General features: G+C 38.1%; 1 protein-coding gene across 4 annotated transcripts in view; it reads right to left on the reverse strand.

Annotated features, from left to right (window-relative positions):
• Positions 1–24804, reverse strand: part of SEMA6A (semaphorin 6A) — a 126506-nt gene that overhangs the window by 24469 nt on the left and 77233 nt on the right. For 3 of the 4 annotated variants that reach the window (XM_081289517.1, XM_081289515.1, XM_081289516.1), the window contains 11 exons: positions 22087–22177; positions 19066–19185; positions 18291–18379; positions 17311–17528; positions 13433–13564; positions 11144–11299; positions 9630–9806; positions 9102–9242; positions 8933–9013; positions 6614–6672; positions 4043–4063 (listed from right to left, as the gene is read on the reverse strand). In XM_081289517.1, the coding sequence (XP_081145643.1) occupies positions 4043–4063; positions 6614–6672; positions 8933–9013; positions 9102–9242; positions 9630–9806; positions 11144–11299; positions 13433–13564; positions 17311–17528; positions 18291–18379; positions 19066–19185; positions 22087–22177 (1285 nt within the window). Of the gene's footprint in view, positions 1–3855; positions 3907–4042; positions 4064–6613; positions 6673–8932; positions 9014–9101; positions 9243–9629; positions 9807–11143; positions 11300–13432; positions 13565–17310; positions 17529–18290; positions 18380–19065; positions 19186–22086; positions 22178–24804 lie in introns of all 4 variants that reach the window. The other variant, XM_081289518.1, reaches the window with a different exon arrangement.

A 24804-nucleotide genomic window follows, 5' to 3' on the forward strand; every position in this document is an offset into this window, starting at 1 on the left:
GTTGGAATCCGGGGAGACTATAATATTGCAAATTACATAAAACATTTAAAAATTGTTTTTTTAATTTTTTATTTTAGGATTTTGCTTGGTGGGTAAAGCAATCCAAGTGGCTCATCTAAGCTATGATGATTTATCTGGAAACACCACACTTAAATACTGCCATAAAGCTTTGGTAATGTTTAAGAAGTCACTTTCTATGCAGAACTTGTGTGGCTCCCACACAGCTTCAAATTCCGCTTTGTTGAAATAGTCTGCTTCATATCCCACTGCTAAAAATATGTGCATTTAAGACTCAAGGAATGCTTGCTTCTAGACTTTTTGTTTTTATGTTTCTGAGTTTCACATCTCATCTCCTAATACTGATAAGAGAACAGGGGCAGGGAAATCAGCCTGAGAAAGGGAAACATGGAATTTCCTATATTTCCTCTTTGCTTACATCGAGGTCTAAAACATAACCTCTATTTTCCACTCCTGAATTCAAGACTGTTTTAGTAAAATATATGGCCAGCCTAAGAGAGAATTTAGCATTCAGTATAAGCAAACAATTAGAAATAGTTTTGTAGAGAGATAGGAAAAAGGAGGAAGGAAAAATCTTCCCCTCCAAGTAGCAAGAATTTCTTTTACCTGAATTGATATGCATTTTGAACACTTTCAATTTAAGTGTGTTCAAGGGGCAATTTTATGGTAATGCCATAAGTATGGTTTAGGGAGAACATTTCTTAATATGGTAATCTAGGGGAAATATATGCCTAAGGGACACATTCTCTGTAGAAAGATTTCCTGGACCATATGCTGCAAATACATGGAAAACTCATTGGTAATGGAAAGCTATGGCTATGAGAGGAAATTAATGCGGACCAGATGGTAGTTAGGTAGGAAAATGTTTTACATAAATGTGAGAAATCAGCCTCTTCTTCCTATCACTAAAGCGTTAGTCTAATACCCACCACATCTCAATTTTCTATATGTAAATCTAGAGAAACAATGTATCTGATTTATTCAAAAGAAAAAAAAAACAGAACTGCATAAGGTTTATAATCTTTTAAACTTTTGCTTGAGGATAAGGAACACGTGCTAGTGGTGAATTAAACAATCAGGGAAAGCAATACCTGATTCTCAAAAATTTTAGAATCACCACATTAAAATTTTAGGCAGCAGTCCTCAGTTTGAATCAAGATATGTGCTATTATATCCTCAAGCTAAAAAAAAGTTATAAGGAAATCACTCATATTCCTTCTTATAATTTGATTTTAGAGGCTATATTATTCTTATGTATTGTCTAAGAGACTTTGTAACCAAAATAGTGCTATGAAAATAGGCAATCATTTGTGGCTATGGTGTTATATGTCAATAGATTTACAACCTACAATTTTGTCTTGTCAGTCCAATAAGAAAGATTACATTTTAATCAACAGAACTTACACTACATGACTTCAAGAACACAAAGAAATAGATATATTTAAAAAGTTAAGTTTAGCACATCACATTGTTTCTCTGTATCTACAAGTCATTGTGATTCTAGAGGTTAGAGACCCTTTGAACTACTCTAACCTATTAACAATGACTGTAGTCAAATAGACATAAAAGAAGAGACACTAAATCAATAAAGAGGAAGAGAAAAGGAAAAAAAAAATCAGGACCCAATTCACTAAAAGGGGTACTTGTATTTGTAACTGGTTTGCATACAATTTTTGCCAATAGAAAGTTTGCAAGGTTTATTGAAATGATCCTTTTTCCTGAGATGGGCAGTTGTGGTTTAGGGTTTGCTGTATGGGTCTGCACTTAGCCACAGAAAGCAGGACTTGCAAAGAGCACAGCTAGAAACAGCTTGGGTGCACTTTAGACTTTGGGATTGACTCTCTTGTCTATATTTGTGCTCATAAAAATAGCAATCTGATCTTTCCTCTGATGCTACAAATATATCATCTAGCCCACTGCCTTGCACATACCAAATATTTGCTGGATGAGTTAATTAAATCTCTTCTGGGTTTACTAACTTCAAAATAGGTATCTCTTATAATAGCTTATATGTTTCAAAAGTCTCCTGTATTTTTGTACATCCTGTCTAGACCATCATTCATTTTAATGGTCAATTAATCACCTAACGCCTTCACACTGAATATATTCAGCCTGAAATGGGCAGAATCATTAGCTGATAGGAAAATTCTGAAACTTTAGTTTCATTACAGAAACCATAGATCAAGAGATAAGGATGAATGGACATTGTCCTTTAAAGTGTTAATATGGAAGAATTAAAAGGTACCTTTCCTTTGAAAAGGAAATAAGAGAGAAAGCCATAGCTTGAAGAGTGATTTTTGTTCATGAAGAGCATTTTATGGTTTAATTATTCTATCTATATAAGAAATTGCCTGGGAGTTAAATTTGGTCTTAGGATAACTGATGAACGTTAGGGAGGTTGCTGGTTCAGTTAGTTTGAAGGTCTGAATTTCTCAATATCTGATAAAGATTATTCAATTATCAGAAATGATTGTAAAGTATGATATTGGAAAAGAGCAGATGCTAAATTGGTTTTCTTTTTGAAGGCTTAAGGCTAAGCTAGATGACATGTGCTTCCTGAGTGATTTTCTTTGAGTCTATAGTGTTCAATATTCTGGTTTGAATTGTAGATGAGAGAATGTTAAAGGTGGATAAATTCTGTGGGCTCACCTACTCCATCCTGCCTCACTTCACAACGGGCTGGTCAGGAGAAACCAGGCACGGTTTTCCATATTGTACAGCTCCAATTCATAAGATGATCTTTAAGACTTCAAAGAGGCTTTTTATTTATGCTAATCAGACCCAGGGAGTGAACATTTACGTGGAGCTATTGAACACATTTGTAGCCATCTTCAACCATTTCTTTGAATCCCACATCCTCATTGCTTTCCTTTCTTACCTCTGTTTTTCTTTCTTTGCCTTAACTGTCCCAGTCTCTTTTATTACCTACCCCTTTATTTAAAATACTCTCCTGTCACTATTCCTTTGTTGCATATCTTAAGCATACAAAGCATAAATAGCTGAACTCTTGTCACCATTAAAATGCAAAAGCATAAAGTTGCCATTGCACAGATGTTTTTCATTTGATATTTTTTAAAAACACATGGATTGTTTACTTAATAAATATTTGGTGGTACATTTGAGAAATCTAAATGGAATGGTTTCATCTCAACTTTTTGCACCAAGAGTTCAGAATATTCTGTTTATGGACTTTGTAGCTGTGTTTAATATAATGCTCCTGTATTTCAGTCTGAGAACAATGGGATAAATCCTGTTTGCATATCATTTCCACTGCGTCACTCTTCCTTGTATATTCTCTGAAGAAAGAAGATATGTTTAAATATGCATACTTTTTGTGAGCTTAAATTTTGATGACCAATTTCATGCTACATTGGAAAATTTTGCCTAATAAGAACGTGGTGTCTATACCTGGTATAGATTTTCCCCTGTGGAAGGTATAGTTCTGAGAGCCAGCATTTTGCAGGATGGTATTCTCTATCAGCTGAGGAGCTATATAGTCTATTTTAGTTATAAGCAATATTCTTTTATCTTGGATATACTTATCCAAAAGCAGTTTCTTTTCCTTGAAGAACTCATTAAATATATTCACCAAATTCCCAAAGGTTGGCATATTTCATGTTATATGGATTAAAAATTTAGGACTCAGTCTCCCACATCAACTATCTCATATAAGCAGAGTGGTTTTTGAAGCACAGTGAAATCTATAAATAATTTTTAGTGAATTGGGGCTCTGAAGTAACAAAGAATCTGGTCCACGATGTTTAGGAATGAAACTATAAACTACCACAGTATAAGTGACTTAAAGAATAAAAAAAAATTATATATCAATAAACTGACCATACACTGTGTTGTAAGACATTTCATGATCTGGTAGAAGAGTTGAAATGTCTATAAAAAATAATGAGGATAAAAAATTAATTAAAAAGAAACCTAAGGTTTGAAAATGCTCAAGAGGATTAGTGAAATAGGATTTCTCAGATAGATTTCCACTGATATTAAATTATGACAGTAATATCTTCCTTACCATTCAGTGCCACGAAGGAATCTGAAAGACAAAAGGGAGGAGGAGGTTACTTGATGTTTCACACTCTGCTTAGTGTGACTTACATAATAAGTGGGAATGAGCTAATCAGAACTATGCCAACACACAAGCCCCGATACTGAGTAAGTGCTCTTAATTCCTGCTTAGAACCTAAGGTGCTTTATACTAGGTCTGATTTCACACATCCGTATCTCTTCCATCAAGTGAGTTTCCTCAAAGTCACTGCCAGGAGGCAGGGAAAATCCAAGAGTCCAGCAGAGGAAATGGTCACTGTGATCACAAGTGATTCTGAGAATTCAAGTCCTACTTAATGTCGTTTTGGTAATGGCATGCATGTGAATAAAATAAGAGGCACCTGCACCACATGCTTAAAGAAAGAACTTTTCTTTATATTTTCTCTTCTCATTCTCATGACCATGCTAGAAAGAAGAGTCCAGTATCACAATGTTCTGAACTCAGCAGGGGTTTCAGTTTGGAAATTAAAACAAAAAAAATCAAACCCACACGCTTTTAAAGCAACATATATATGTGTGTGTGCTGTGTTTCTGGGTCAGGTCACTGGTTTGCTCAGCGTGTTACGCAGCCTCTGACACTGGCTCCTTATGATCTCCTCATTTCCTCTTAAGGTCCTTTTAAACAGTCATCATGCACCAATTACCTAACTCCTCTCTGAACACCTATATATGAATAGGTATGTCTAATACAAGTAGTTCCTGTTCTAGTAGCACAGGGAGAAGAGAAGCCCTTGGGAAAGACAGGCAGGTAGAGGTGCAGCTCACTTCTTGCCCTGAGTGAGACCCCAAGGTGCTCAGGAAGGGAGTTCAAGGTTGGGGATGCACTAGAAAGAACAAATGCAGGCGTAGGGGTCTTGACTGTTGAAATGATCCTGGGAATAAAAAGCAAAGGGTCTCCCCTATGCTGTATACAGAGGTTTCCTTAGCTTCCTCTGCCTGAGAACACAGATATGGGTGTGAGACTATTGATATAGTGGACACTTTCTAGAGGCACAGCAATCTTTACATTCTTAATGTATTTTTCTGATTTAATCCAAAACTACACTGCTATTTTTCTACAGATGCTTATATCACCAGTTCATAAAAATATGAAAATGGTTTACTAAAGTGAGTTAATTAAACCTGTTTCCAAACCTGTTTTCCCCCAAACCCAAACCTGTTTCCCCCAAAACTTAAGCTATAAGGCACCAAGACAATTAAGGTGCAGTGATCAAACCTCATATTGTCTCATTACTACAGACTAAGGTACATGTGCATGTGACAGACATTTTGGTGATGACACTATCTCCTATGCTAATTTTAATTTGTAAATTGTGCATATGAAGACACATAAGGATTTTTTTTTTTGCACTATCCTTGTAAACAAAAAATTATATAGGGCAAAGAATTTGTGATTAGTCCTGTTTATTTGATTATATCTGATCTGTAGAAAAGCATAAGGTAGAAAGTTGAGCGACAGGTTAGTCTGAAATTTCCATACTCATGGCTATACGACTTAGAATAATTTCCAAGATTTTCATTATAGAATCAAGTATCAGAAGTAATACAGTTTCATTCCCTTTGGAGATAATTTTTGGTGCCATTGTGAATGCAAGTTGTTTTGAAATTCAGCATATGTAACATTTTAAAAAATTGTAAACTAAACATTTTTCTAAGAGCTTGGCATTATTCCTTAAATTAGTATTAATAAAACATTTTCAGGAGACTATTGATATTAGTCAGGTCATAAAACAACACAGGACAGTACTATCATTACTGTAATTTATATGTAATTCTGTCTAGTTGTCATAGATAAATAAAATGCTACCATTTAATAACAGAGGACTCTGAGATTGGCACAGTAAGCTAATTCCTATAAAAATGATATTTTGAATCACTTTGTGCTTATGAGTTATTTCTGAAAGTTTTTTCTACCACAAATGGTAATATACATAAATCTATTTTTAAAAAACAATTACTTTTGTTAGTCAATATGTTCAAAAAAGGATATAACAGTCTCAATTAAAAAGTTAGAGCACGATGATCAATCTTATTATTATTTGGCTAAAAGTTACAGTATAATAGCACATTTTTAAAGAAAACAAAACTGTCATTTTGTAATGGAAATGCTGACATAACTTACTGCTTTGCTATAATTAATATCTTCTAGAGTGAATTTGTTCCATAAAATGGGTGCCAACATTTATTTTTTCAATTTATTTTTATTTTTTTTTTAGTTGTACATGGACAAAATACCTTTGTTTTATTTATTTACTTTTATGTGGTGCTGAGGATCGAACCCAGGGCCTCACATGTGCTAGGCGAGCACTCTACCCCTGAGCCACAACCCCAGCCCTGGGTGCCAGCATTTATAGCAACAATATTGACCACACTGGATTTTACACACCTCACTTTCTTTACTTGATATTTAGAAGACAATTTCTGTTTATGCATGTTTCAGCATCAGCTGCATTCAGTCCATGTGTGGGATAATGTTTCTAGGCCATGTGATAAAAGCATCTTCACTCATAGACGAACATGGATAAAAAGCTTTACTTACTGTGACAGTCTCCCAGGCCATCTGTATTGCCACGCTCTATGTCCTGCTCAAAATTCAGTCTTTAAAAAAGGAAGACAAAGAAAGACAGAAACAAACACAATAAATAAGTTGAGCCACGATTCAGGAATGAGTGTTAAGTTTCATGAAAGAAAGTAACACAGTTTGATAAACCGAGTGGCAGGTGCAAAAAAGAAATAGATAACAGCTTGAAAATTTATCTCTGAAGTTTATAGAAATGAATCCTATGTGAATCTCCAAAGAGAATCCATGGTTTAAGCAGTTAATTCAGATCTTATTCAGGGAGTTAATTAGTTTGTAAAATTATTTATATTCTTTTTTTAGTTCCCTGAGCATTTCTTAAACATTTAAAAAGTTTAGATGTTTAAAAAAAACACTCTTCATATAAGCAATGCAGAAGACTATAAATTAAAAAGGAGTCTTTTCTTCCCTAGTTTCTCTTTCACTATTATTCTTGCCTTCCGAGACCTTTTTCTATTTCTTTGCCTAGCAGAAACTTGTATATTGAAGTGTTCAAAGGTACAAATGGCCGGTGGATATGTGGGGCCTGAGTGGAGACAGAACCTGCTGGTGCATTGTGCTAGGACCATTTAGGATTTCTGCTCACTGCCAGCCCTGTGCTAGTCCTCAGGAATCTACACCCATGCATGCTCCATGTTCTTATAAGTCCATTAAGGCCACCAATGGGTTATACAAGCTATATGACATTAACAAAATCAATTTTAATAATACCTAATATTTTGATTTTTAAAATAAAACACACCAGTATCAGCCAAAGGAATCTGCCCTTTTTTGGACAAGGCTTATTCCCATAATACACTTGAAATTTCTATATTGTGAATGCCTTCAGAGTTTATCTGTAAGCCATATAAACTGTTTTGAATGTCACACCTTGATCTAATAATCCATCATGTTTAGTTTCTAATGTCTTTTTCTGCATTAAAAATCAAATTCATCTTCAAAGGATAAAGATTTCTAGTGGTAATGAAAGCCAGTATTCATCAGGCCCTGAAGCCGACTCTCCAAGCAGAGTTCCACATGTTTTGAGCAATGTCAGTCATTGAAATATGTATGCAGGCCTTAAAGGAACTATTTTGGAGTTCTGGTGTTGATTAAAAATAGTTCATAATATATCTTTATATCTCTGTTCACACGTTGAATATACAAGAAAAGGTAAGTCATTTCTTAGCTTCCCTCCCCAGGTTTTATGATCTTTCTCCTCTACCTGTAAGATCCCACGAAAAGACACAAATTTCTAACTCTATAATATGACAACATTGCTACTAGCAAAGCTGTGCTAATAATATATAGTGAGTCAACTCCTTGCTTAAATCAAGTTTCTAGGTCAGATTTGACAGTTATCATTATATGTGTTTATGGGAATACTTGTCCTCAAATTATGCAGGTGGTGATCATCAGCTATGCCCTTCTATTAATTTGTCTAGCTATTCTAAAATAGGAAAGGAGGCTCAGAGCTATGTGAAAATGGTTGTTTGCCCTTTGGATCTGGGAAGGCTCAAGGGATAGCTTTGTTGAAGGAAAGCCCTGTACTGCCATATGGCACCTTACTTGAGTTGCTGTAACCTGTCAAAGATGAATTGAATATTTTTCCAACTATTATTTTGGATTTCACATCTACTGAGGTCAAAGCATAAAAAGAAAGGTCTTAGCCAATACCATTTAAGTATTTAAAGCTAGGGTAACAATTTTAAACACTAAAATCACAGGCGTGGTAGACTGTCCTAGCTGACTAACTGGAGAATTGCCAAGAATTGATTGACTGCCTAACGAGTAATAGGGTCAACAGTTCTTTGGCAGAGGAGGAAGCTTTATTGGATGTATACGCCATGCTTGCAGCATAAATGTGTGGCTTAACAAATGCTCTGCAATTTCTTCTCAGCCCTGTACAGTCAATTATAAGAGTCGTTTTTGCGATGGCTGGACAAACCCCTCACTAATCTAATTGGTATCCTGTTGCTCCTTTTCTCTGCTGTTCTTGCACTGTGATGATCAAGGCAGGCACCTTCTTGTCCCTCTCTCCAGGGAATACGTTGAAGCCCACTGTGTTTCCTTTCTGTGTGTTTTTAATCATGTGAGGGTGATCATTCAGTTGGAAATCTGCCACATATGATGCCGTAGGGAGTCTATGAAATGGGAAAGATAACACCAACAGTCCTGTGGCTGAGGTGTGTGCACAGAAGGCTGAGTGCTGGTGTTGTGAGTGAGTGCAGCTAATCCCACATCTAGAATATGTCACAGCCAAAGGCCACTCTGACCTCTCCCATACCTCAGGCTCCTTACCTGCTGTTGGGTGACAGATGAACACAGGAACCTGCTTCCTTTACCCACCCACAATATGGGTCTCTGGAGGCGATACAGGTTCTGTGGGAAGAAGATGATCGTCAGCTACCTAGGACTCCTTTCTAAGCATAGCAGAATTTTCTAATTGTCAATGTAGCAAAATACATACTTTTTACACTTCCCGTGTCGTTCACAGCGGCCAAGAGGAACCTTGATCACACAGGTGGAGAATGCAACGTACAGAGAGCTACTGGCTCGATCCAGCTGCATGCCCATAATCCTTTTGTCTTCTACTCCATCATAACTGCATCTAGTTTTGGGGGGCATAATAATATCATTCATAGGTTCTTTGGATCAGTTTTCTCTTTGCTGCCACCACCCTCACACCTCACTTCCCCGTTCACAAGGTGATCTCTCAATGTGATCTAACTAAAGGTGAAGCAGATTCTGTGGCATGCACACACATGTGCATCTATAAACACACACACACACACACACACACACACACACACACACACACATTAATGGCCAGAAAAAAAAATAATGCTTTTAATGTGTTTAGAGATTTTTTTACTAACAGCTTGAAAAGTCACCTACAAATGCATAAAATGGAAGTCTGTCATGATTTTCTCTGAATGAAAGGAGGCCATAAAGCAAAACAAATTATTACTAAGAAAGGATCAAACACTCTACTTACTTTTCTGGGTTGTAAACGCTCATCTCCTCCAGGAAAAGACTGTCATTTAGGAAACCACTGTTTCCTATCCTGGCCAAGAACTTCAAGATGATTCCTTTTTCTGATCCCAGGAAAACCACAGTGTGATTCTGATATGGCCCAGCAGCAGTATCTACTGCAATTTTGGTCAGGCGGTATCTAAAATTATAGAATCACATTTTTTAATCTCTTTGTTGGTCTATCAATAAGTGTCCCCTTTTCCACTTCAATTGTGACATAGCTTTCAATAATAACCTCAGGAAAAATATATGCATATAAATAATTCTCTCAAGCTGTTCTGGTCCTTTATATCCATATGCAGAGCATTAGTATGCCTCCAAAGGGGAGAAAAGAGGTATGTGTGTTGTGGAGGCCAAGTTCCATAATAAATACCCCTAACCATCTGAAACCACTCAACAATGATCCTTTTCATGATCAACAAAGAAAGACTGATGTCTCCCATGGAGAGGATAAGAAATAATAAGTGAACTAATTTAACAATCCTTTTAAGGTTGAAAAGCAATAGCTACCATTCTTCATACTCTTCCTCTGAGGTACAAAGCTTTCATCAACAAAATGCTAGACTAGATAGTTTTCTGATTGTTAGAGAGGGCTGTAAGAGTTCTGATTGTGGAGAGTTGATGGCACTATTAATATATATAATGACAAGCAACCCAAACCGGGTGCCTAGAGTAAGTCCTACTGGGCATGATTTCTCTGAAATCCCTTGGTTATTCAGCCTGCCATAGACATGTATTTATCCTAAGTACCATGGCAGAAATCATGAGCCTTCCTGCAAATTATATACCACAGTTCCTATCTAATAGCCAAGAGCTATCGAAATACTTTAATATCTTTCAAAAAAGACAGGGTATAAAAATGATGATAAATTAACATTTGTTTGAAGACTGCCATACTTGGTTGGTACTTGGGAAAACCTATTGTACTATTTGAAAAGTAAGCTCTAAATAAATAAAAGGAAGAATACTTCATGTTATTATAGATCTCCTTTGCCCACCACTTCAGAAAATTAATACTAAAATATGAACCCTTCATGCTGGCATACTTCTGCAAATGTGGTACACATGCTGTTTGACAGTTAATAATCCAGGGGCCATGCTCATGTGAGATCTGCAGCATGTTTTGCCACCATAACCACCCAAACAGGTATCCACATCCAATCACTGGTTCTCTTTCACCACTCCTCTATTTTTGCACAGACTGGATTAATGAAACCCGGAAGGAAATATCTTTCTTTCCTCTAATTGCTGGCATGTGTACAACTAGCCTGAAAATATTGGAACTCTTCTCACTGGGAATGTGGCTATGGGGATTTGATGGCATCCACCCAACCTGCCAGCATTTCATAGCTGAATCAATGCCCAGGATAGCAGAAGATGTTTGTGGCATTTCAAAGCATGAACCACTGATAGATTCTATGAGCATGAAACAAAGTCAGAGAAATCCATTTTGGACATGGTTTGCTTGGCACCCACCTGACCATCGTTCTCAGGAACCATGGTCTGTTGATGATGGAAGGTACTGCCTCATCCATGAGCGGGTGAGTCTTAATGAAGTTCAGGGTGTCATCAGGAAATTCATTGGAGGTGGCATATTTCTCTAAGGAGGATGAGCCAGCACAGCAACCTGGCCTACAATGAAACAAAGGGTGGGAGGGAGGGGGTTTATTTCATGCCTTATGGCAAATTCTTTCAATGAACTGCTTCTCTAAGCATCTGGCATGAAAGAGAATGTACCGCAGGCAAGAGAAGGAAGTTGAACAATGCAGAATGCCACCAAATACAACACGCTGAGATTTCCTCTGGGCTGCCTCCTCATTCCATAAAGGAGCCTTCACCAGCTCAGTTCAGCTGCATGTTGGGGCAGCTTGGCTTGCTTCCAGAAGTACAAATGAACCCCAGCAAACAGCGATGGAGCTCTAAACAAGTGAGTTTGTGGTCTGCACATATCCCAGGGATGGCTCTACTTACTCAAAACCCCGCAAGAGGTTCTTGGGGGCATTTGTTCTACAAAGGGAGGAGTTAGTTGACTTTTTCCATAAGTGTAGAAAAGATGTTCAGAAAGTCACCAGGATACATACCAGCAAGGCTCAGTGTAACCATCTCTCATTACACGGGACTCAGAATTTGAGGGCTTTTTAAAAATTTTTTTAATTACTGCTTTTATTTTTATGTGATTTTGGCAGGTATGAAAAAATCAATTATAATAAAGACTCTTTCCTGCAAGTTCATTTCCTCATAATTGAATATAGCAAAATGCACTTGAACAAGAAAATCCATGGTTTCAGGAGTGAAGGAACTTCCCAGCAAAATCAGACTGGGAAACACTGAAGCCAGGAGCCCAGGCACCTGGTTGCTTCTTAGTGCAGGAGAGGAGTTGGGGTTCTCACGATGTTGACATGACCTACCTCCTTGCCACATGTCTACTGTGTCATGGTGCCAACTCAGCCTTCCAGTGAATGCATCCTAATGTCTACAACAGGGACCAGGCACGCGTGTGGAAGCATGTGGGCAAGTCCTCTGCCCTGCCGTGGTGGAAAAATCATTTAAAAATGTGTCCTGGTGGTGATGGCTGAGTGATACCATCTTCACACACCAAATAGAGAGCTGGTATTCCTTGAAACCTGATCCCTTTGCCTGAATTTCTCTTTTCTGCTTATTGGGAAGGTGGTTCACAGTCCCAGGCAATGACTTAGAGAATCTAGCAGAGATTGCAGGAGCATGTTTTTCTCACTATGTCTGTTCTCCATAAGCAGCAAGATATGAACAGACCAGTTAATTCAGGTGATGAAGATGAATGCTGACATGAGGGTTTCCTTGGAGTATAGTAGTTCACTGGCATCTAAGTTAGTTCAATTAAATGCACTCATAGACTCATAGGTATTTCATGTCAGGAGGATGGGAGGTTTGGGTAGAAAGTTAGAAAGCAAAATGAAAAAGTAAGGCATTAGGCTTCTTTCCTGGGTCACGCAAATTCAGTGGAGCTATTTCCATGTAACTTAGTTTGCAAGTTTGGAATGGATGTGTGGAGGATGTGGAACCCATACCAGGAAGGCACAGGAGTGGGGGTAGAGCTTCATCTTGTTTGTATTCAGTTAGAATTAGCTGTTTCCCTGGGAGGACCTAAGAAAGATTACATGGGACCAATAAATCTCTATTGTCTCTGGGCCATAGGCTTTCATGTGAGAAATTTTAGGGCACAATTTGCAAAGAGGTGACTACAAACAGAACATGGCACAACAGAAATATCCTAATAGTCCACTGTTTCTGTCCTCAGCCTGGAGTCTTAGAGTCAACTCTGACCCAGCTTGATCCCCAAATCCAGGGAAACACCGTTTACATATCATACATTATTAGAGAGATCAGTCTGTAAAATTGAGGGAAGCAAAAATAATTTCTCTAGTTATGTGAATTTACAATATACTTTACCTCTCTAGGCCTCAATTTTCCCAATTACAGGCAAATGGGACTGGCTATATCAGATGGTTCCTATCATTCTGTTATTACATTAGATAAAATACATGCATAAAGGTTAAGCAAGAGACTATAGAGTCATAGTTTTGTATGTCTATAAGATAGTTCTGGATTTTGGTTAAGGGGATGAGGGCAAATGGTCTCCAAGGCCTTTCTATTGTTCTGGCATCTGTAACTGCCTGGCTAGCAAGGAAAATACCGGAATGCAGTTCACAGGATGTTCACTGTCAAAGGATCAAGTTCCCCCCATTTCTAGAAGTATAAAATAGCCAAATAAATATTAGCACATACCTAGGCTTAGGGACTCGTTCATCAGGAACTGGTGTCCAGGTGGAATCGGGAGACTTCTGTTCCTTGAATCTCCCAGTAAACACATTGGCAATGTCAAGCATGTCATAGGCACAAACTGCAGACCCAGGGATGCTGCAACATGACATTTCACAAAGTATTACACAAACATTATGCATGCAAAAAAGTGCAAACACACTTTAAGAAACTTTCTTATTACAGGTAGGGGGAATTTAAAAGTCATACTGTGAACACTACAGATGTATGGGATCTTAACTCATGAAAAGAATGTTTCTGTCAATCATATTCGAATCAAGAGCTAGTTTACAGCAAATCACATAGAGAAATAAAAAAAAATCTTCATGACTTCATTGTCTCTCAAACCACTTTTGTTTATAAAGGAACAATTATTCAATGGGTAAGAGAAATTTCATGAATTCCCTGATGTTGCTATCAATAATTCAAAGATAAAAAAGTCTCTGGAAAATGTTCTGCATCTCCAATGTTTGTGAAAATTTGAAAGAAAAGGACTCTACTATCCACACATTGCTTCTTTGAATTTGGATCTTTAAGCCAAAGACTGATGATGCAAGAATGTGGTATCGGTGGGAGGTGGTGGTTGTGAGGTGACCACACATTTTAAATTAGTTGCTGTATCTTTTAAATTTTTATTTCCAGTTAATTTGCATGAGATTAAATAATTTAAGTCTTAAAACATTATCACTTTCCAAATAAAGTACTCTATAAAGTGCTAAATAATAATAATGACAGTAATCTCCACCTATAATTACATCCTTGCCTGGCACTCCTGGAAGGACTTAGGCATTTTTGTTTTTTAATCAATGGTGGGAAGACATGAATAATTCATTCATCTGGGTATACTGTTTACATTTGAACCCATGTTTGTTTTGACTATGATCACTCCCTGATTTTGACGAAATAAATTGTAGACACCAGCTGGCCAAGAGGTTTAATCAGGCTTTGAGGTACTGAGCCATTACATGATGGGAGCAGTCAGGGCAAGGGATGAGGCGCTCTGCAGTGTGGGAGCAGGATCCAGCCAGGAGAAAGATTTAGTTTTTTTGCAAAATGTTGAAAGGATATGGAAATCACTTCGTACATGATTAGGAAAATTTTATGCCATGTTTAGTTTTATAACAATTACTGAAATATTACTAATAAAGCAAGAAATAGGGAGAGGATTAAAAAGCTTCTTTAAAACGAGGTGACAGGGTGAATTTTAAAGTCAGAATACATACATGTATTTGACATTCACTGAATTGCCTATTTAACACAATGATCCCTATTTGCATTGGAATTTTGGAACCTAGCATTGTTTATTTAATTTTTTTTCTTTTTTCTTTTTTCTTTGTGGTGCTGGGGATTGAACTCAGGGCCTTCTGCATTCAAGGCAAGCATTCTACCGACTAAGCTATATCCCTGGCCCTGTTTACTTAATTTTGTAAGATATTCTTTACTTCTTTCTCTCCTAAATGCAACAAGTTTACATATTTACCTTCCATATTAGGAAACATCAGATAAATTGATTGAGAAATTTTATGATGCATCCATAATAACTAAGGAATCTGGGGTTTTTATAATCTTCCCAAGGTTAGAATCATTTGTAGTCTTTTTGTTTCTTCCTCACCTTCCTTCCTGTCATCTTTTCTCCATTCCCTTCTTTCCAACTTCTGATTATTAAACATGTATTTCTGAAATTCCTAATCTAAAGCAATAAGTGCCCCATGACCAATAGAGGCCTTCCTTCATTTGGCTCACAGTTCAGTGTGGAAGCAAGTATGATCATAACAACTCCAAGGCAATCTTGTAAAAAGCAGCCCATAAAGAAGGTGCACAGAGTTTCACGGGAGGTGACTCAGCCAAGACTTGGAGCATGCACAGGGTTGCAATGTGCAGATGTTGTTTGGACAGGCAGACATGGCAGAGAGCATCATGTATGCAGAGCACAGCACATTTTAGAACCAGACTTTGGTTCTGTAGGCTAGTGGCACAGGCTGTGTAGCAGAGGATGGAAGGAAGACAAGCTGAAGAGAGAAGGGAGCCACATCCCAAGGGGGTTGGCATATCATGCCAAGGAGCTTGGATTTCTTCCTCAGGGTAAAGAGAGCCCCTTAGGGATAGGAAACAACCTGACACGCTAGTTTGCTTATGCGGACATGGAGTGGAAAGGGATAAAATCAGAGGGAGGAAAGCCAGAGAAGGACTGTAATTTATAAGTGAAAATGGGTATGCATATTTTTTAAATGGGAAACTAGATTACCATATTCTGATTTTTATTGAATAAATATAATTTCTGAGACTGCATAAGCATCACAGTGGATATTTCCTAGGGACCCTTTAAGAAACACTTCAAATGGAGTACCTATAACACAAGAGAACCCACTATGGGATTTTAATTACAAAGCAACTCATACTTTTAAAAACCAAAATAAAACCCCAAAGTAGAAATGTGCTTTTAAGTCCCACTAGCCCTTGAATTCCCATTGACAAATACAGTATGCCTCTACAAAATCCTAGATAGATGGGTTTTGATATAAGAACAGTCAAGAGCTAAATTTTTTATATATATTTTTTTATTCTCAAGTCTAAAAATCCCTACAGATGGTTAAAGCTTACCTAAATCTAATCAAGTAGTTCTTGCTGCAATATAGACTCATATTTTCATTTATCTTCAGTGGGAAACTCTTGACTCTTGCCCTCCATGTAATTGAGGAGCATGATTTCCACCTTCCGCTTGCTGTTTTCTGTGCTCTGCCTGATTCCTAAGCACTTCTTTCTAGATGCTATCCTCCAGTCTCATCATTTTTGTACCTGTCATGTAGCACTCATCAAGTTCTTAAGAGTCTTTGTAAAAAGTAGAATACAAACATTGTATTCTTAGAGGATGATATTCCATCTAGACTATCAGAAATTATACCCAGAGATGAGAACATGGTAGAGAAATTCAGATTTCATGACCATACTCAGCGTTAGGATCATTTTCACACAACAATGCTAGACCTGTGACAGCTTTGTAGCTTCATGGAGAGCTGAGTACCAGGGACCCCTTACTTTTCTTCTATTCTGTAATATCCATACAGTTTTCACTGCTCTAGGACCAATTATTAGTGTCTTAGTTTAACCATGTCTTAGCTTAACCAAATACAAAAATAGGAATGAATAGGCTGATATCCAATATCTCTAGGTATAGTTTTCGATGACTTATAAATCCTCACTAGAGCAAAGTTTGGGATTTGGGCCATGATCTAATTTGTTGAGTGAGGTCACCCAAGGGTGACTTCCTCAAATAGGGCAGTCACTAGATCTCTGGGTGGGATGCTAGACAGACTCATGTCAATCCTAAACTTCATAATGTTGCATTTTAATATATTTCTGGTGTTTTTACTTCAAAAGATACCTAGCTAATTAATGGAAATATTACAAGTCCATTGGAATTCTACATGTGCTAAGATGGGAAAAACATTTCTTAGTTCCAAAACTGCTTCTTCCATTGTTGACTACCTGGACCAGGTAATCTAATATTTTAAGCTCAGTTTCCTTGAGTGTAAAAAGAGAACAACAGTATCAGATTTCCAAGATTAGAGGAGGGATTTAGGAATAACACATGAAAAGTGTTTACATGCCAGTAATATGAATAGAGCATATTGTTATAATTTATTTCCCCTAAAATCCTATTTTAATAATGCTTGTAAATTCCAACTAATTCATTGATGAAAACTAAGTGTTAAGTGCTTCTTAGCTACAAAGAGTGAATGGAAATTTTCTGTCAGTTGTGAACACTACATATTACAAGAGAAGCCCTGTGGGAAAAGGGAGCCAGGAAGAAATGATTTAGGTCAACACAGCCAGGGCATAGTTACCTGTTATAAGGTGTGGAAAAGGTTGCCAGGACAACATCATGGCCATTAATATGGATCACGTCTGTAACCGCTTGGAGTATGTTGAAATAAAAATGAGAGTCTCCAGGCACTGAGCAGTTCAGTCGAGCCTTCAGGAAAGATGTCCACTGTTTCTCCAGGACTCTCTGAGACCCTCCCATGTCATTCTTACAAACCTGAGCGACTCTAGGGAAAACAACCTGCAGAGGAAAAACACACAGGGAAAATGAGATGCAGGCACTTTGTGAGAAGATCGTACTAGAATTTGCCTTTTCTTGACAACAGAAACAGAACAACAAGGTGCTTAATTTAATATTGTGTTTCTAAAATCAGTAGCAAAAGAAAAAAAAAAGAGGAAAACTCAGCACTGAAACAGCATGTTTTAAAAGATAAGGCTGTGGCATTTAATACAGAGCCATAAATCCTTCAGGGGATCAGCTCCCAGCCACATAAACTCATTTCCATACAGACTGCTTAGCTTTTTATTTCCTCAAACAAAAGCACACTTTGTATGCACCATCTCTGCCATCCTCACTGCCTGCCTCTGGGGCCTGACTCTCATCCTTAGAGTGTGAGTTCCTCTAATTGTGCAAGCCACCCTGGCCTTTTATTTGTGTCCTCCAACTTAGTGACCTTGATCTACTCTCTGGTAAAAATAACTAATAAAATAGACATTCCCTCACTGTTCTATCACTTTTTGCAAGAAAGAAAATAATAAATATATCAAGACTCAATTTGCTTGAAGATACTGGATATTTAGTCTCCCTAAGGAGCAACTCAATTAAAAAGGAAAACTGTACCTGAAAACCACATGTCGAGATACTTGGAATTTGGTATGAAATTAACCAAACATCTGTTGGTTGGATTTTTAAATAGAAATATTTAAGAGGTTCCCTGTAATTTGTTATAGCTCTGAAAAGGCTACAGGGCTTCAAGATAGCCGATGCACCCTCCCCACTTACCTTTCCCATGGTGTTGTACTCCACAGCGATTTCCCTGAAGAAGAAGTAGATATAGTCTCCATAATCCACTGCTTGGACAAAGTATGGTTCTGTAGACAAATAGACACTTTAATTGGGGACATGTCACATAGTGTTAAGAGAATTTTAATCAAGTGCAACCAAAGACATGTTATTAATTAAAAGTGTAGGGCTATTAGACATTTGGTGAACACTAACCATTTCTAATGACTTCACACTTGCAAGTGCTAGTGATTTCAGAAGGCTTCTCAAGCCTACAAATTATATCTTTCAGAAGCTTTGCAATCAACAATCAAGAATCAATGGGTTTTGCAAATCTCTGTAATTTTATTTTCCACAATGGAATGCCCATATTACAGAGAGGATTTTGTACACATTGCCTGGTCAGCCTGACTCACAGGGATGTGAATGGCTTCTTTCCTACTCCCCACTACCTCCAATCCCTGTTCTCTTTCGTGAATGAACTATTCAGTTCTTTTCATGTGGGACTCCAAAATGAGAGTTTCAGGCAGGGGAAGATGAATGTGACGGATTCTATTGTTGTGGCACTGGTAGTTTTGTTAATACTCCAGAAACTCATGGGAAGGGAAAAAGGGAGGTAAATAAATCAGTGGAGGTGAAAGATGCCATTTACATGGTTTGGTCTGTCAGAAACCATTACTAAAATGAATTTACAGTCTGGTCCATCCAGACTCTATATCTCCCACAAGATATGTACCCCCCCCCCCCAAACACCTTTCTTCTTTTAATTGTTCACCTTTCAACCATTTTGAATCGTGCTTGACGGTCCTCAGGGTAGGGCTGTCTCCAAGACTCCGGTAAATGACTGCATCAATGGCCAGGAAGTCAGTCACTGTGGCCGAGTACAGTTTTCCATCTTAGCAGAAAAAGAAAAGAGGTGAACCGGGTGCAAGCAAGAGAGTGGGGGTGGGCAATAATGAAGACATCCCCCAGATTGCTTTCCTACATCAGGCAAATGAGATAGGACAACTGGGAGAAATCCAAGAGTTGCTAGGAAAATACTTGGCCCATATTCCTAACCATTTTAAATTGGGATCATGAGAGATGAAACATTTTTCATTTTTTAAATTGCATGGCAATTTTTCTAAGCAGCAGCAGCTCAGGGAACAGAGTGAATGAAAAATGTTGTTTGCTGCACTTGATTAGATGGACCTTGACTGAAATCTCAAGGCCAAGGACCCTTGGATGCTGCTATTGCCACCACACCATGGTAAACTGGATTAGGTAGGAGCCCAGGGAAAGATAGAAGCTGATGTGATCACTGAAAAATGTAAGTCCAGGCAGAGGTAAGGGAGCCCTCAGCATGGGCAGGTGTGCAGAGTTGAACAGAGGAGGCTCATAAGCACAAAGGGGCTGGCCAAATTCCTGCTTCTATCCTGAGGGTCAGCACTCCTCTTTATTTGGTCAAAAGACTTCATTAAGCCCTGCCAATCTACCTTAAATAACAGATATTTGCTTTAGGATTTCACAAATCACAAACTGAAAACATTATGAATAACAAAATTCCAAAACAAAGAAGAAAGGGGATGGGAGAGGCGGAGTTCAAACTGGCCTTTCTTTAAGAACTTATTCTTTTGGGGAGGGATGCTTGAGGGTATACCCAAGGCAAAAGAGAATAAATACTGGAGATGGTCCCTAAAACTTTTGGTTCTTTCCTGGATTAGCAAACTCTGCAAACAAATAACTAATTGGGGGTGTCCTAGGTTAGTAAAATCTATGTAGACTAAATAGAAACAATAGTTATATCCAAAAATAAAAACAATGACTTCTTGGATTTATTTTTAATGAATTACATATTTCCACTAATTATATGCCAAAGTGACTTACAGACAATATAGTACTTTTTAAGTTCTACCATATTTAAAAATAAGAAGATTATAAAAACTTAAACAAAGATATTTATTTTTACCTTTGGTCTTAAAATAATGAAAATTTGCTCAGATTTAACAAAGAGCCATCTTGATATCTGCATAATTAGCAACTCTACATTAAGAAGTTCTGATCCTATTTTTATTCAAATCTGCAGACCACAAATCTTTGCATTGACAAACACATATCTATAAATCACGAGCTTTCTCATAGAATATATATTCTATATTCTTATACCCTATGTCATAAAGATAGGCCTGGGTTTTAGGGACAGTGGAACATGGGGAGGAGTGTGGGGTGTAGGGATGGCTATTCCTCCTTTTAATAACACTCCAGGGCTCTGTTTTACACTCAATACTGCTATCTGACCAGAACTTTCCTTGTAAAACAGAACACTATTCTGCCGTTGTTGGTGCTATGCCACCATCCACTCACAGTACAGATCTTGAGTCAAATAGGGCTGAGCTTTCATGAAATTTCAAACATTCCAACAGGAAACTCTTCAGATGTACATCTTAGGGTGGGGAAAATAATAGTTTCATCTTGTGTATTTGTTCTCAATAGCTCTTGGAAACATACTGGCCTCAGTAAACACTCAGTGCTATCTCTCATTTCTACCTCAGGCTACAAGTTCTCTTTTTAGTTTATAGTTAAACTAAAAATCTCTCCTTCAGCCCACATCTTCCAAGGTCCCAACTAATGCAGGTTCTAGAGTCAGAGAGGTATTTGGTATAGGTATGCACTTTAGAATATGCTCAAGCCCTCTTGCCCCTGGCTTTGCTCCTGCCCATGCTTGCAAATTAGTCTAGGAGACTTTGTGGCAGTGAAGTGCTGTTTCTCTAAAAAGCAGGCTCTCACTTAGAAGGAGAACCCCAGGAAACTTCCTGTTTCTACAATCTATGACTAGAGATTCAGGCCCACAAATGGGTAACTCTGAGGATGAAGTTCAAGGAGCTGGGAAACAATCTTGTTTCATAATCAAAGCCCTAAAGTCCCTTATACAGCCAGGATGTGCCAGTTCTTAGCTGTTGTGATGGAAATTATAGTTAACTGCTTTATTACATGCTATAACAATCACTATTATACCAACACTTCTCTCAACACCCACCTCCACACACACAGCTGGCAATGAATTCCTAAATAAATTCCTAATTAAAACACAGTCATATACAAAAATCCTACTAAAAGGATGGCTTATCAGCTGCTTCTTTATATCTTTTACAGCAGAGAGAAGGTGTGGGGTGGGGGAGTACAGGCCCACTTCAGCAATCAATATCACCCTCTAAACCACCAGGACCTTTGGACCAGAGACAGACATATTGCTTAATCAGGCTATGATATGTGAGATTTTGCTGGAAGTTTATGGGTATGTGGCCTCACTGCTCTGAGTGAGATTCCAGAAGTTTCCTTTTTTTGTTGTTCTTTTTTTCATTTCCTTTCTATATGTAGATAAGAAGACATTAATTGGGGCAGCAGCCAGTCTCATAATGGAGTTGATACAGAGGCGGGAAATGACAAGCAGCAGCATCGGGGATAATACTGTTGTTGATCAATCCCAAAGTCTACCTGACTTCAAACATTAAACCACATCCATGGTTTGAGGTGCGATTTTCTATTATTTGAGCCCAAACTTGCCATCGCATATTCAATGTTGAGCTGTTATCCTTTTCTACAGACACAAAAGTATGGGTAAGTGTGGCAAAGACTTGTTTAGAGAAGCAAAAGTACAATTTCCATACAATTTCAAATGGAAAAGGCACTCTTAATTACAGTATTCACCAGAGAATCAGGCTACAACTGTGACTCCACGAATCCTCCAGAGCAGATTCTCAGCGACAGGCTGAAACACGCAAAAGCAAATGCAATAAGAAGAAATCGGGTCATTTACCTGCAAACAGCGCAACGTTGGCATGTTTGGCATCATAAGGGCATCGGGCCATTCCACTAAATTCATCCCCAAAAGGTTCCAAAGTATCAATCTAAATGCAATAATATAACTTGATTATAAACAACAACCACCAACAGTAGTTACAGAACTGATACTTCTAAAGCACTTCATGTGTATAGTAATTCATATGCATACTTGCAAATGTCCTTATAAATTCCCTCCAAGGCACATCTATGAGTTTAAGATGAAGAAACAGGCTAAAAGAGATTAAGTCACTTAACCAAGATTCTATGGCTAGGAGAGTCTAAAATTTGGTCATGTCTGCTCATGATATATTTATTACAATAAATATATCTCCATATCCTAATGAAGTGGTCTAGAAATAAACATTCTAAACCAGGGAATTTCTGAGGCAATCCCTGGGAAAAGCTACCTGTCCCAATTACCTGTTGAGTCATGAACTCTAGAGAATGACCTTAGTTTCTGGTTTTGTTTTGCATGATGAGTCCTACCTTTCTGGCTTAAATCCCAGTAGAAGACTCTGGATTTCTTCCTTGGGTTACTTGGCAGAATGATACAGCATCAGGAAAGGTGCAAGAACATGAATATGAGCAGAACATGGGTGGCCTCTGCACATGCTTCAGCATCATAGGATGGCAGCTTTGAAAGTGATTTTGCAAATGGCCCAGGTTTAGAAAACAGAGGCCCAAAAGTTGAATGGCTCACAAAGGTCAGAAGCAGTGAGAGACTGAGCCCCTGACTTCTATTTCCCACTGCCCGACTCAGGCACTGTTTCTTTAGGTTAGAGGTTATTACTGGCCTGCTGGTGAGTTTTGTTTTGTCAAAGTAGTATTGAGGGGCGAACACCTGGATTTCTTATTTATTTTAAAAAGTCAATTCAGGGCCTTCTTTACCAAGTAGCTATCATTTGCCTTTACTTCTCCAAAGGAAATACAAACACTTGACTCCATGAGCATTTGTGGGTGTGGCAAAGCCTCCATGGCTGTTTCCCAAAATCCCATTTTCCTTTCCTCCTGATCACACTAAGTACATTTCCCATCATCCCCTGCAGTTCTACATAGCCATGTGACCACACTATGACCAACAGAATGTGAATGTGAGGCTGCATACCACCTCTTGGACTTGACCCTGAAAACCTCCCAGTGGCCTCCATCTTGCTCTTTCTCTCTCCATACCAGATATTAAGGATTTTAGGACCCTACAAGAGGTCTGAGCAGGAGGAAGCCTGGCCTTCTGCATCACCTCAAGGAAAAACCCCTTTCTCTAACCCACAATTGACTGTGCTGTGAGCAAGAACTAATCCTCTTGTGCTGGTCAGAGGTTGGCCTACCCTGATCAGGGACACAGTGGCTCCTACTTTATGACATGCTGTCTCTCTTCTTACTCTGTGGGATCTTTCTAGCATATAAAATCTTAGTACCACTGAGTCCAGAAAACGATCTCCACATCGCTAATGTTTTTATACCCATTTGTGGTTCAATCTTCTTTACAGGATACTTTGTTTATCATCAGGGAATTGCATGGTTTGACCACACATTTGAAAACTAAAAGGATGTAAACTGGTGCTGAGGGCAGATCTATGCAAAGGCCATTGGTGATTGGTGCTACATCAAGCTTCCCCAAATCAAGGAGCTTCAGGTCTTTCCCAGAAGGAAAGAGAGGATCTCATGAGCATCACTCGGTGCTGTCCAATCATCTGTGCTTTTGCCTTAAAGCCCAGTGTCAGAGATGGAACAGGACTTTCCTATCAGGAATCACTTGAAGATGGTCCTGTTGAAGTCATCTGTTTTTAAATTATGGCTCAGTTGAGTTTAAAACATACGTTTTTAGGGGAAGACAGGCAAATCAGACATCCTTTAAAGCAATGTACTCTGCCCCACCCCCAGCACATTCTTTATGAAAGTCTTTCCCAGATATTTTATCCCAACAAGAGCTTTCTGTGGAACTGTGACAGAGTTTGTGGTCTGTGGGTCTGGCACATCTTCAGAAATGATGCTTAGCACACAATGAGGCAACGGAAATGCCCTCACCCCCAGTAGTGCTCATTCTGATCCTAGCAATGGGGAATCTGTATAAAAGGGGAATAGGATTTTTTAAAAAAAAATTTTAAATGTAACCTTTCCTTAAAAAAAAAAAAAAGTTGTTATAGCTATAGCTAGTCAAAGGCAAGAAGCTGTGAAGAATTAATGCATTGGTTCATAACTCTGGAAAGGTCCAGAAATAAAACAATGGCAGAGTGAAATCCTGTTTTGATGAAGTAAGAATTAATCCTTATAGTGGTCATCAAATCTCAGACTTAACAGCAACCCCTGGGAAATTAAATCACCATAGGGTACGGATAATGATACAAAGAACCAGCCTGACTTTTGCAGAAAGTTCAAGAGGTGTAGAGCTCTAGAGGGAAAAGGGATGAAGAGTGGAGTTATACCTTCAAGTTCATAGTATTCAAATTCTCCCCCAGGTAATCTTGTTTAGGGCTCTAATCTTTCTAACACTGTTTTTTTTTTTTTTAAATATAAAAATTGTATAAATCAGGCCATGGTGCAGAGAAAGAAGCTGAACATTTGTCACTTTCCTGTCTCAAGTTACTCTAACCAAATGGATACTTCTGTGCTGTGATGAGACTTGAAGTTTTCAGTGAAAGACCAGTTAACTGGTTTTGCTTTGCATCTTTGGTCCTGATCTGTTGATAAAAAG

This window comes from Spermophilus citellus (assembly GCF_964194105.1).
Source record: "Spermophilus citellus genome assembly, chromosome: 1".
NCBI lineage: Eukaryota > Metazoa > Chordata > Mammalia > Rodentia > Sciuridae > Spermophilus > Spermophilus citellus.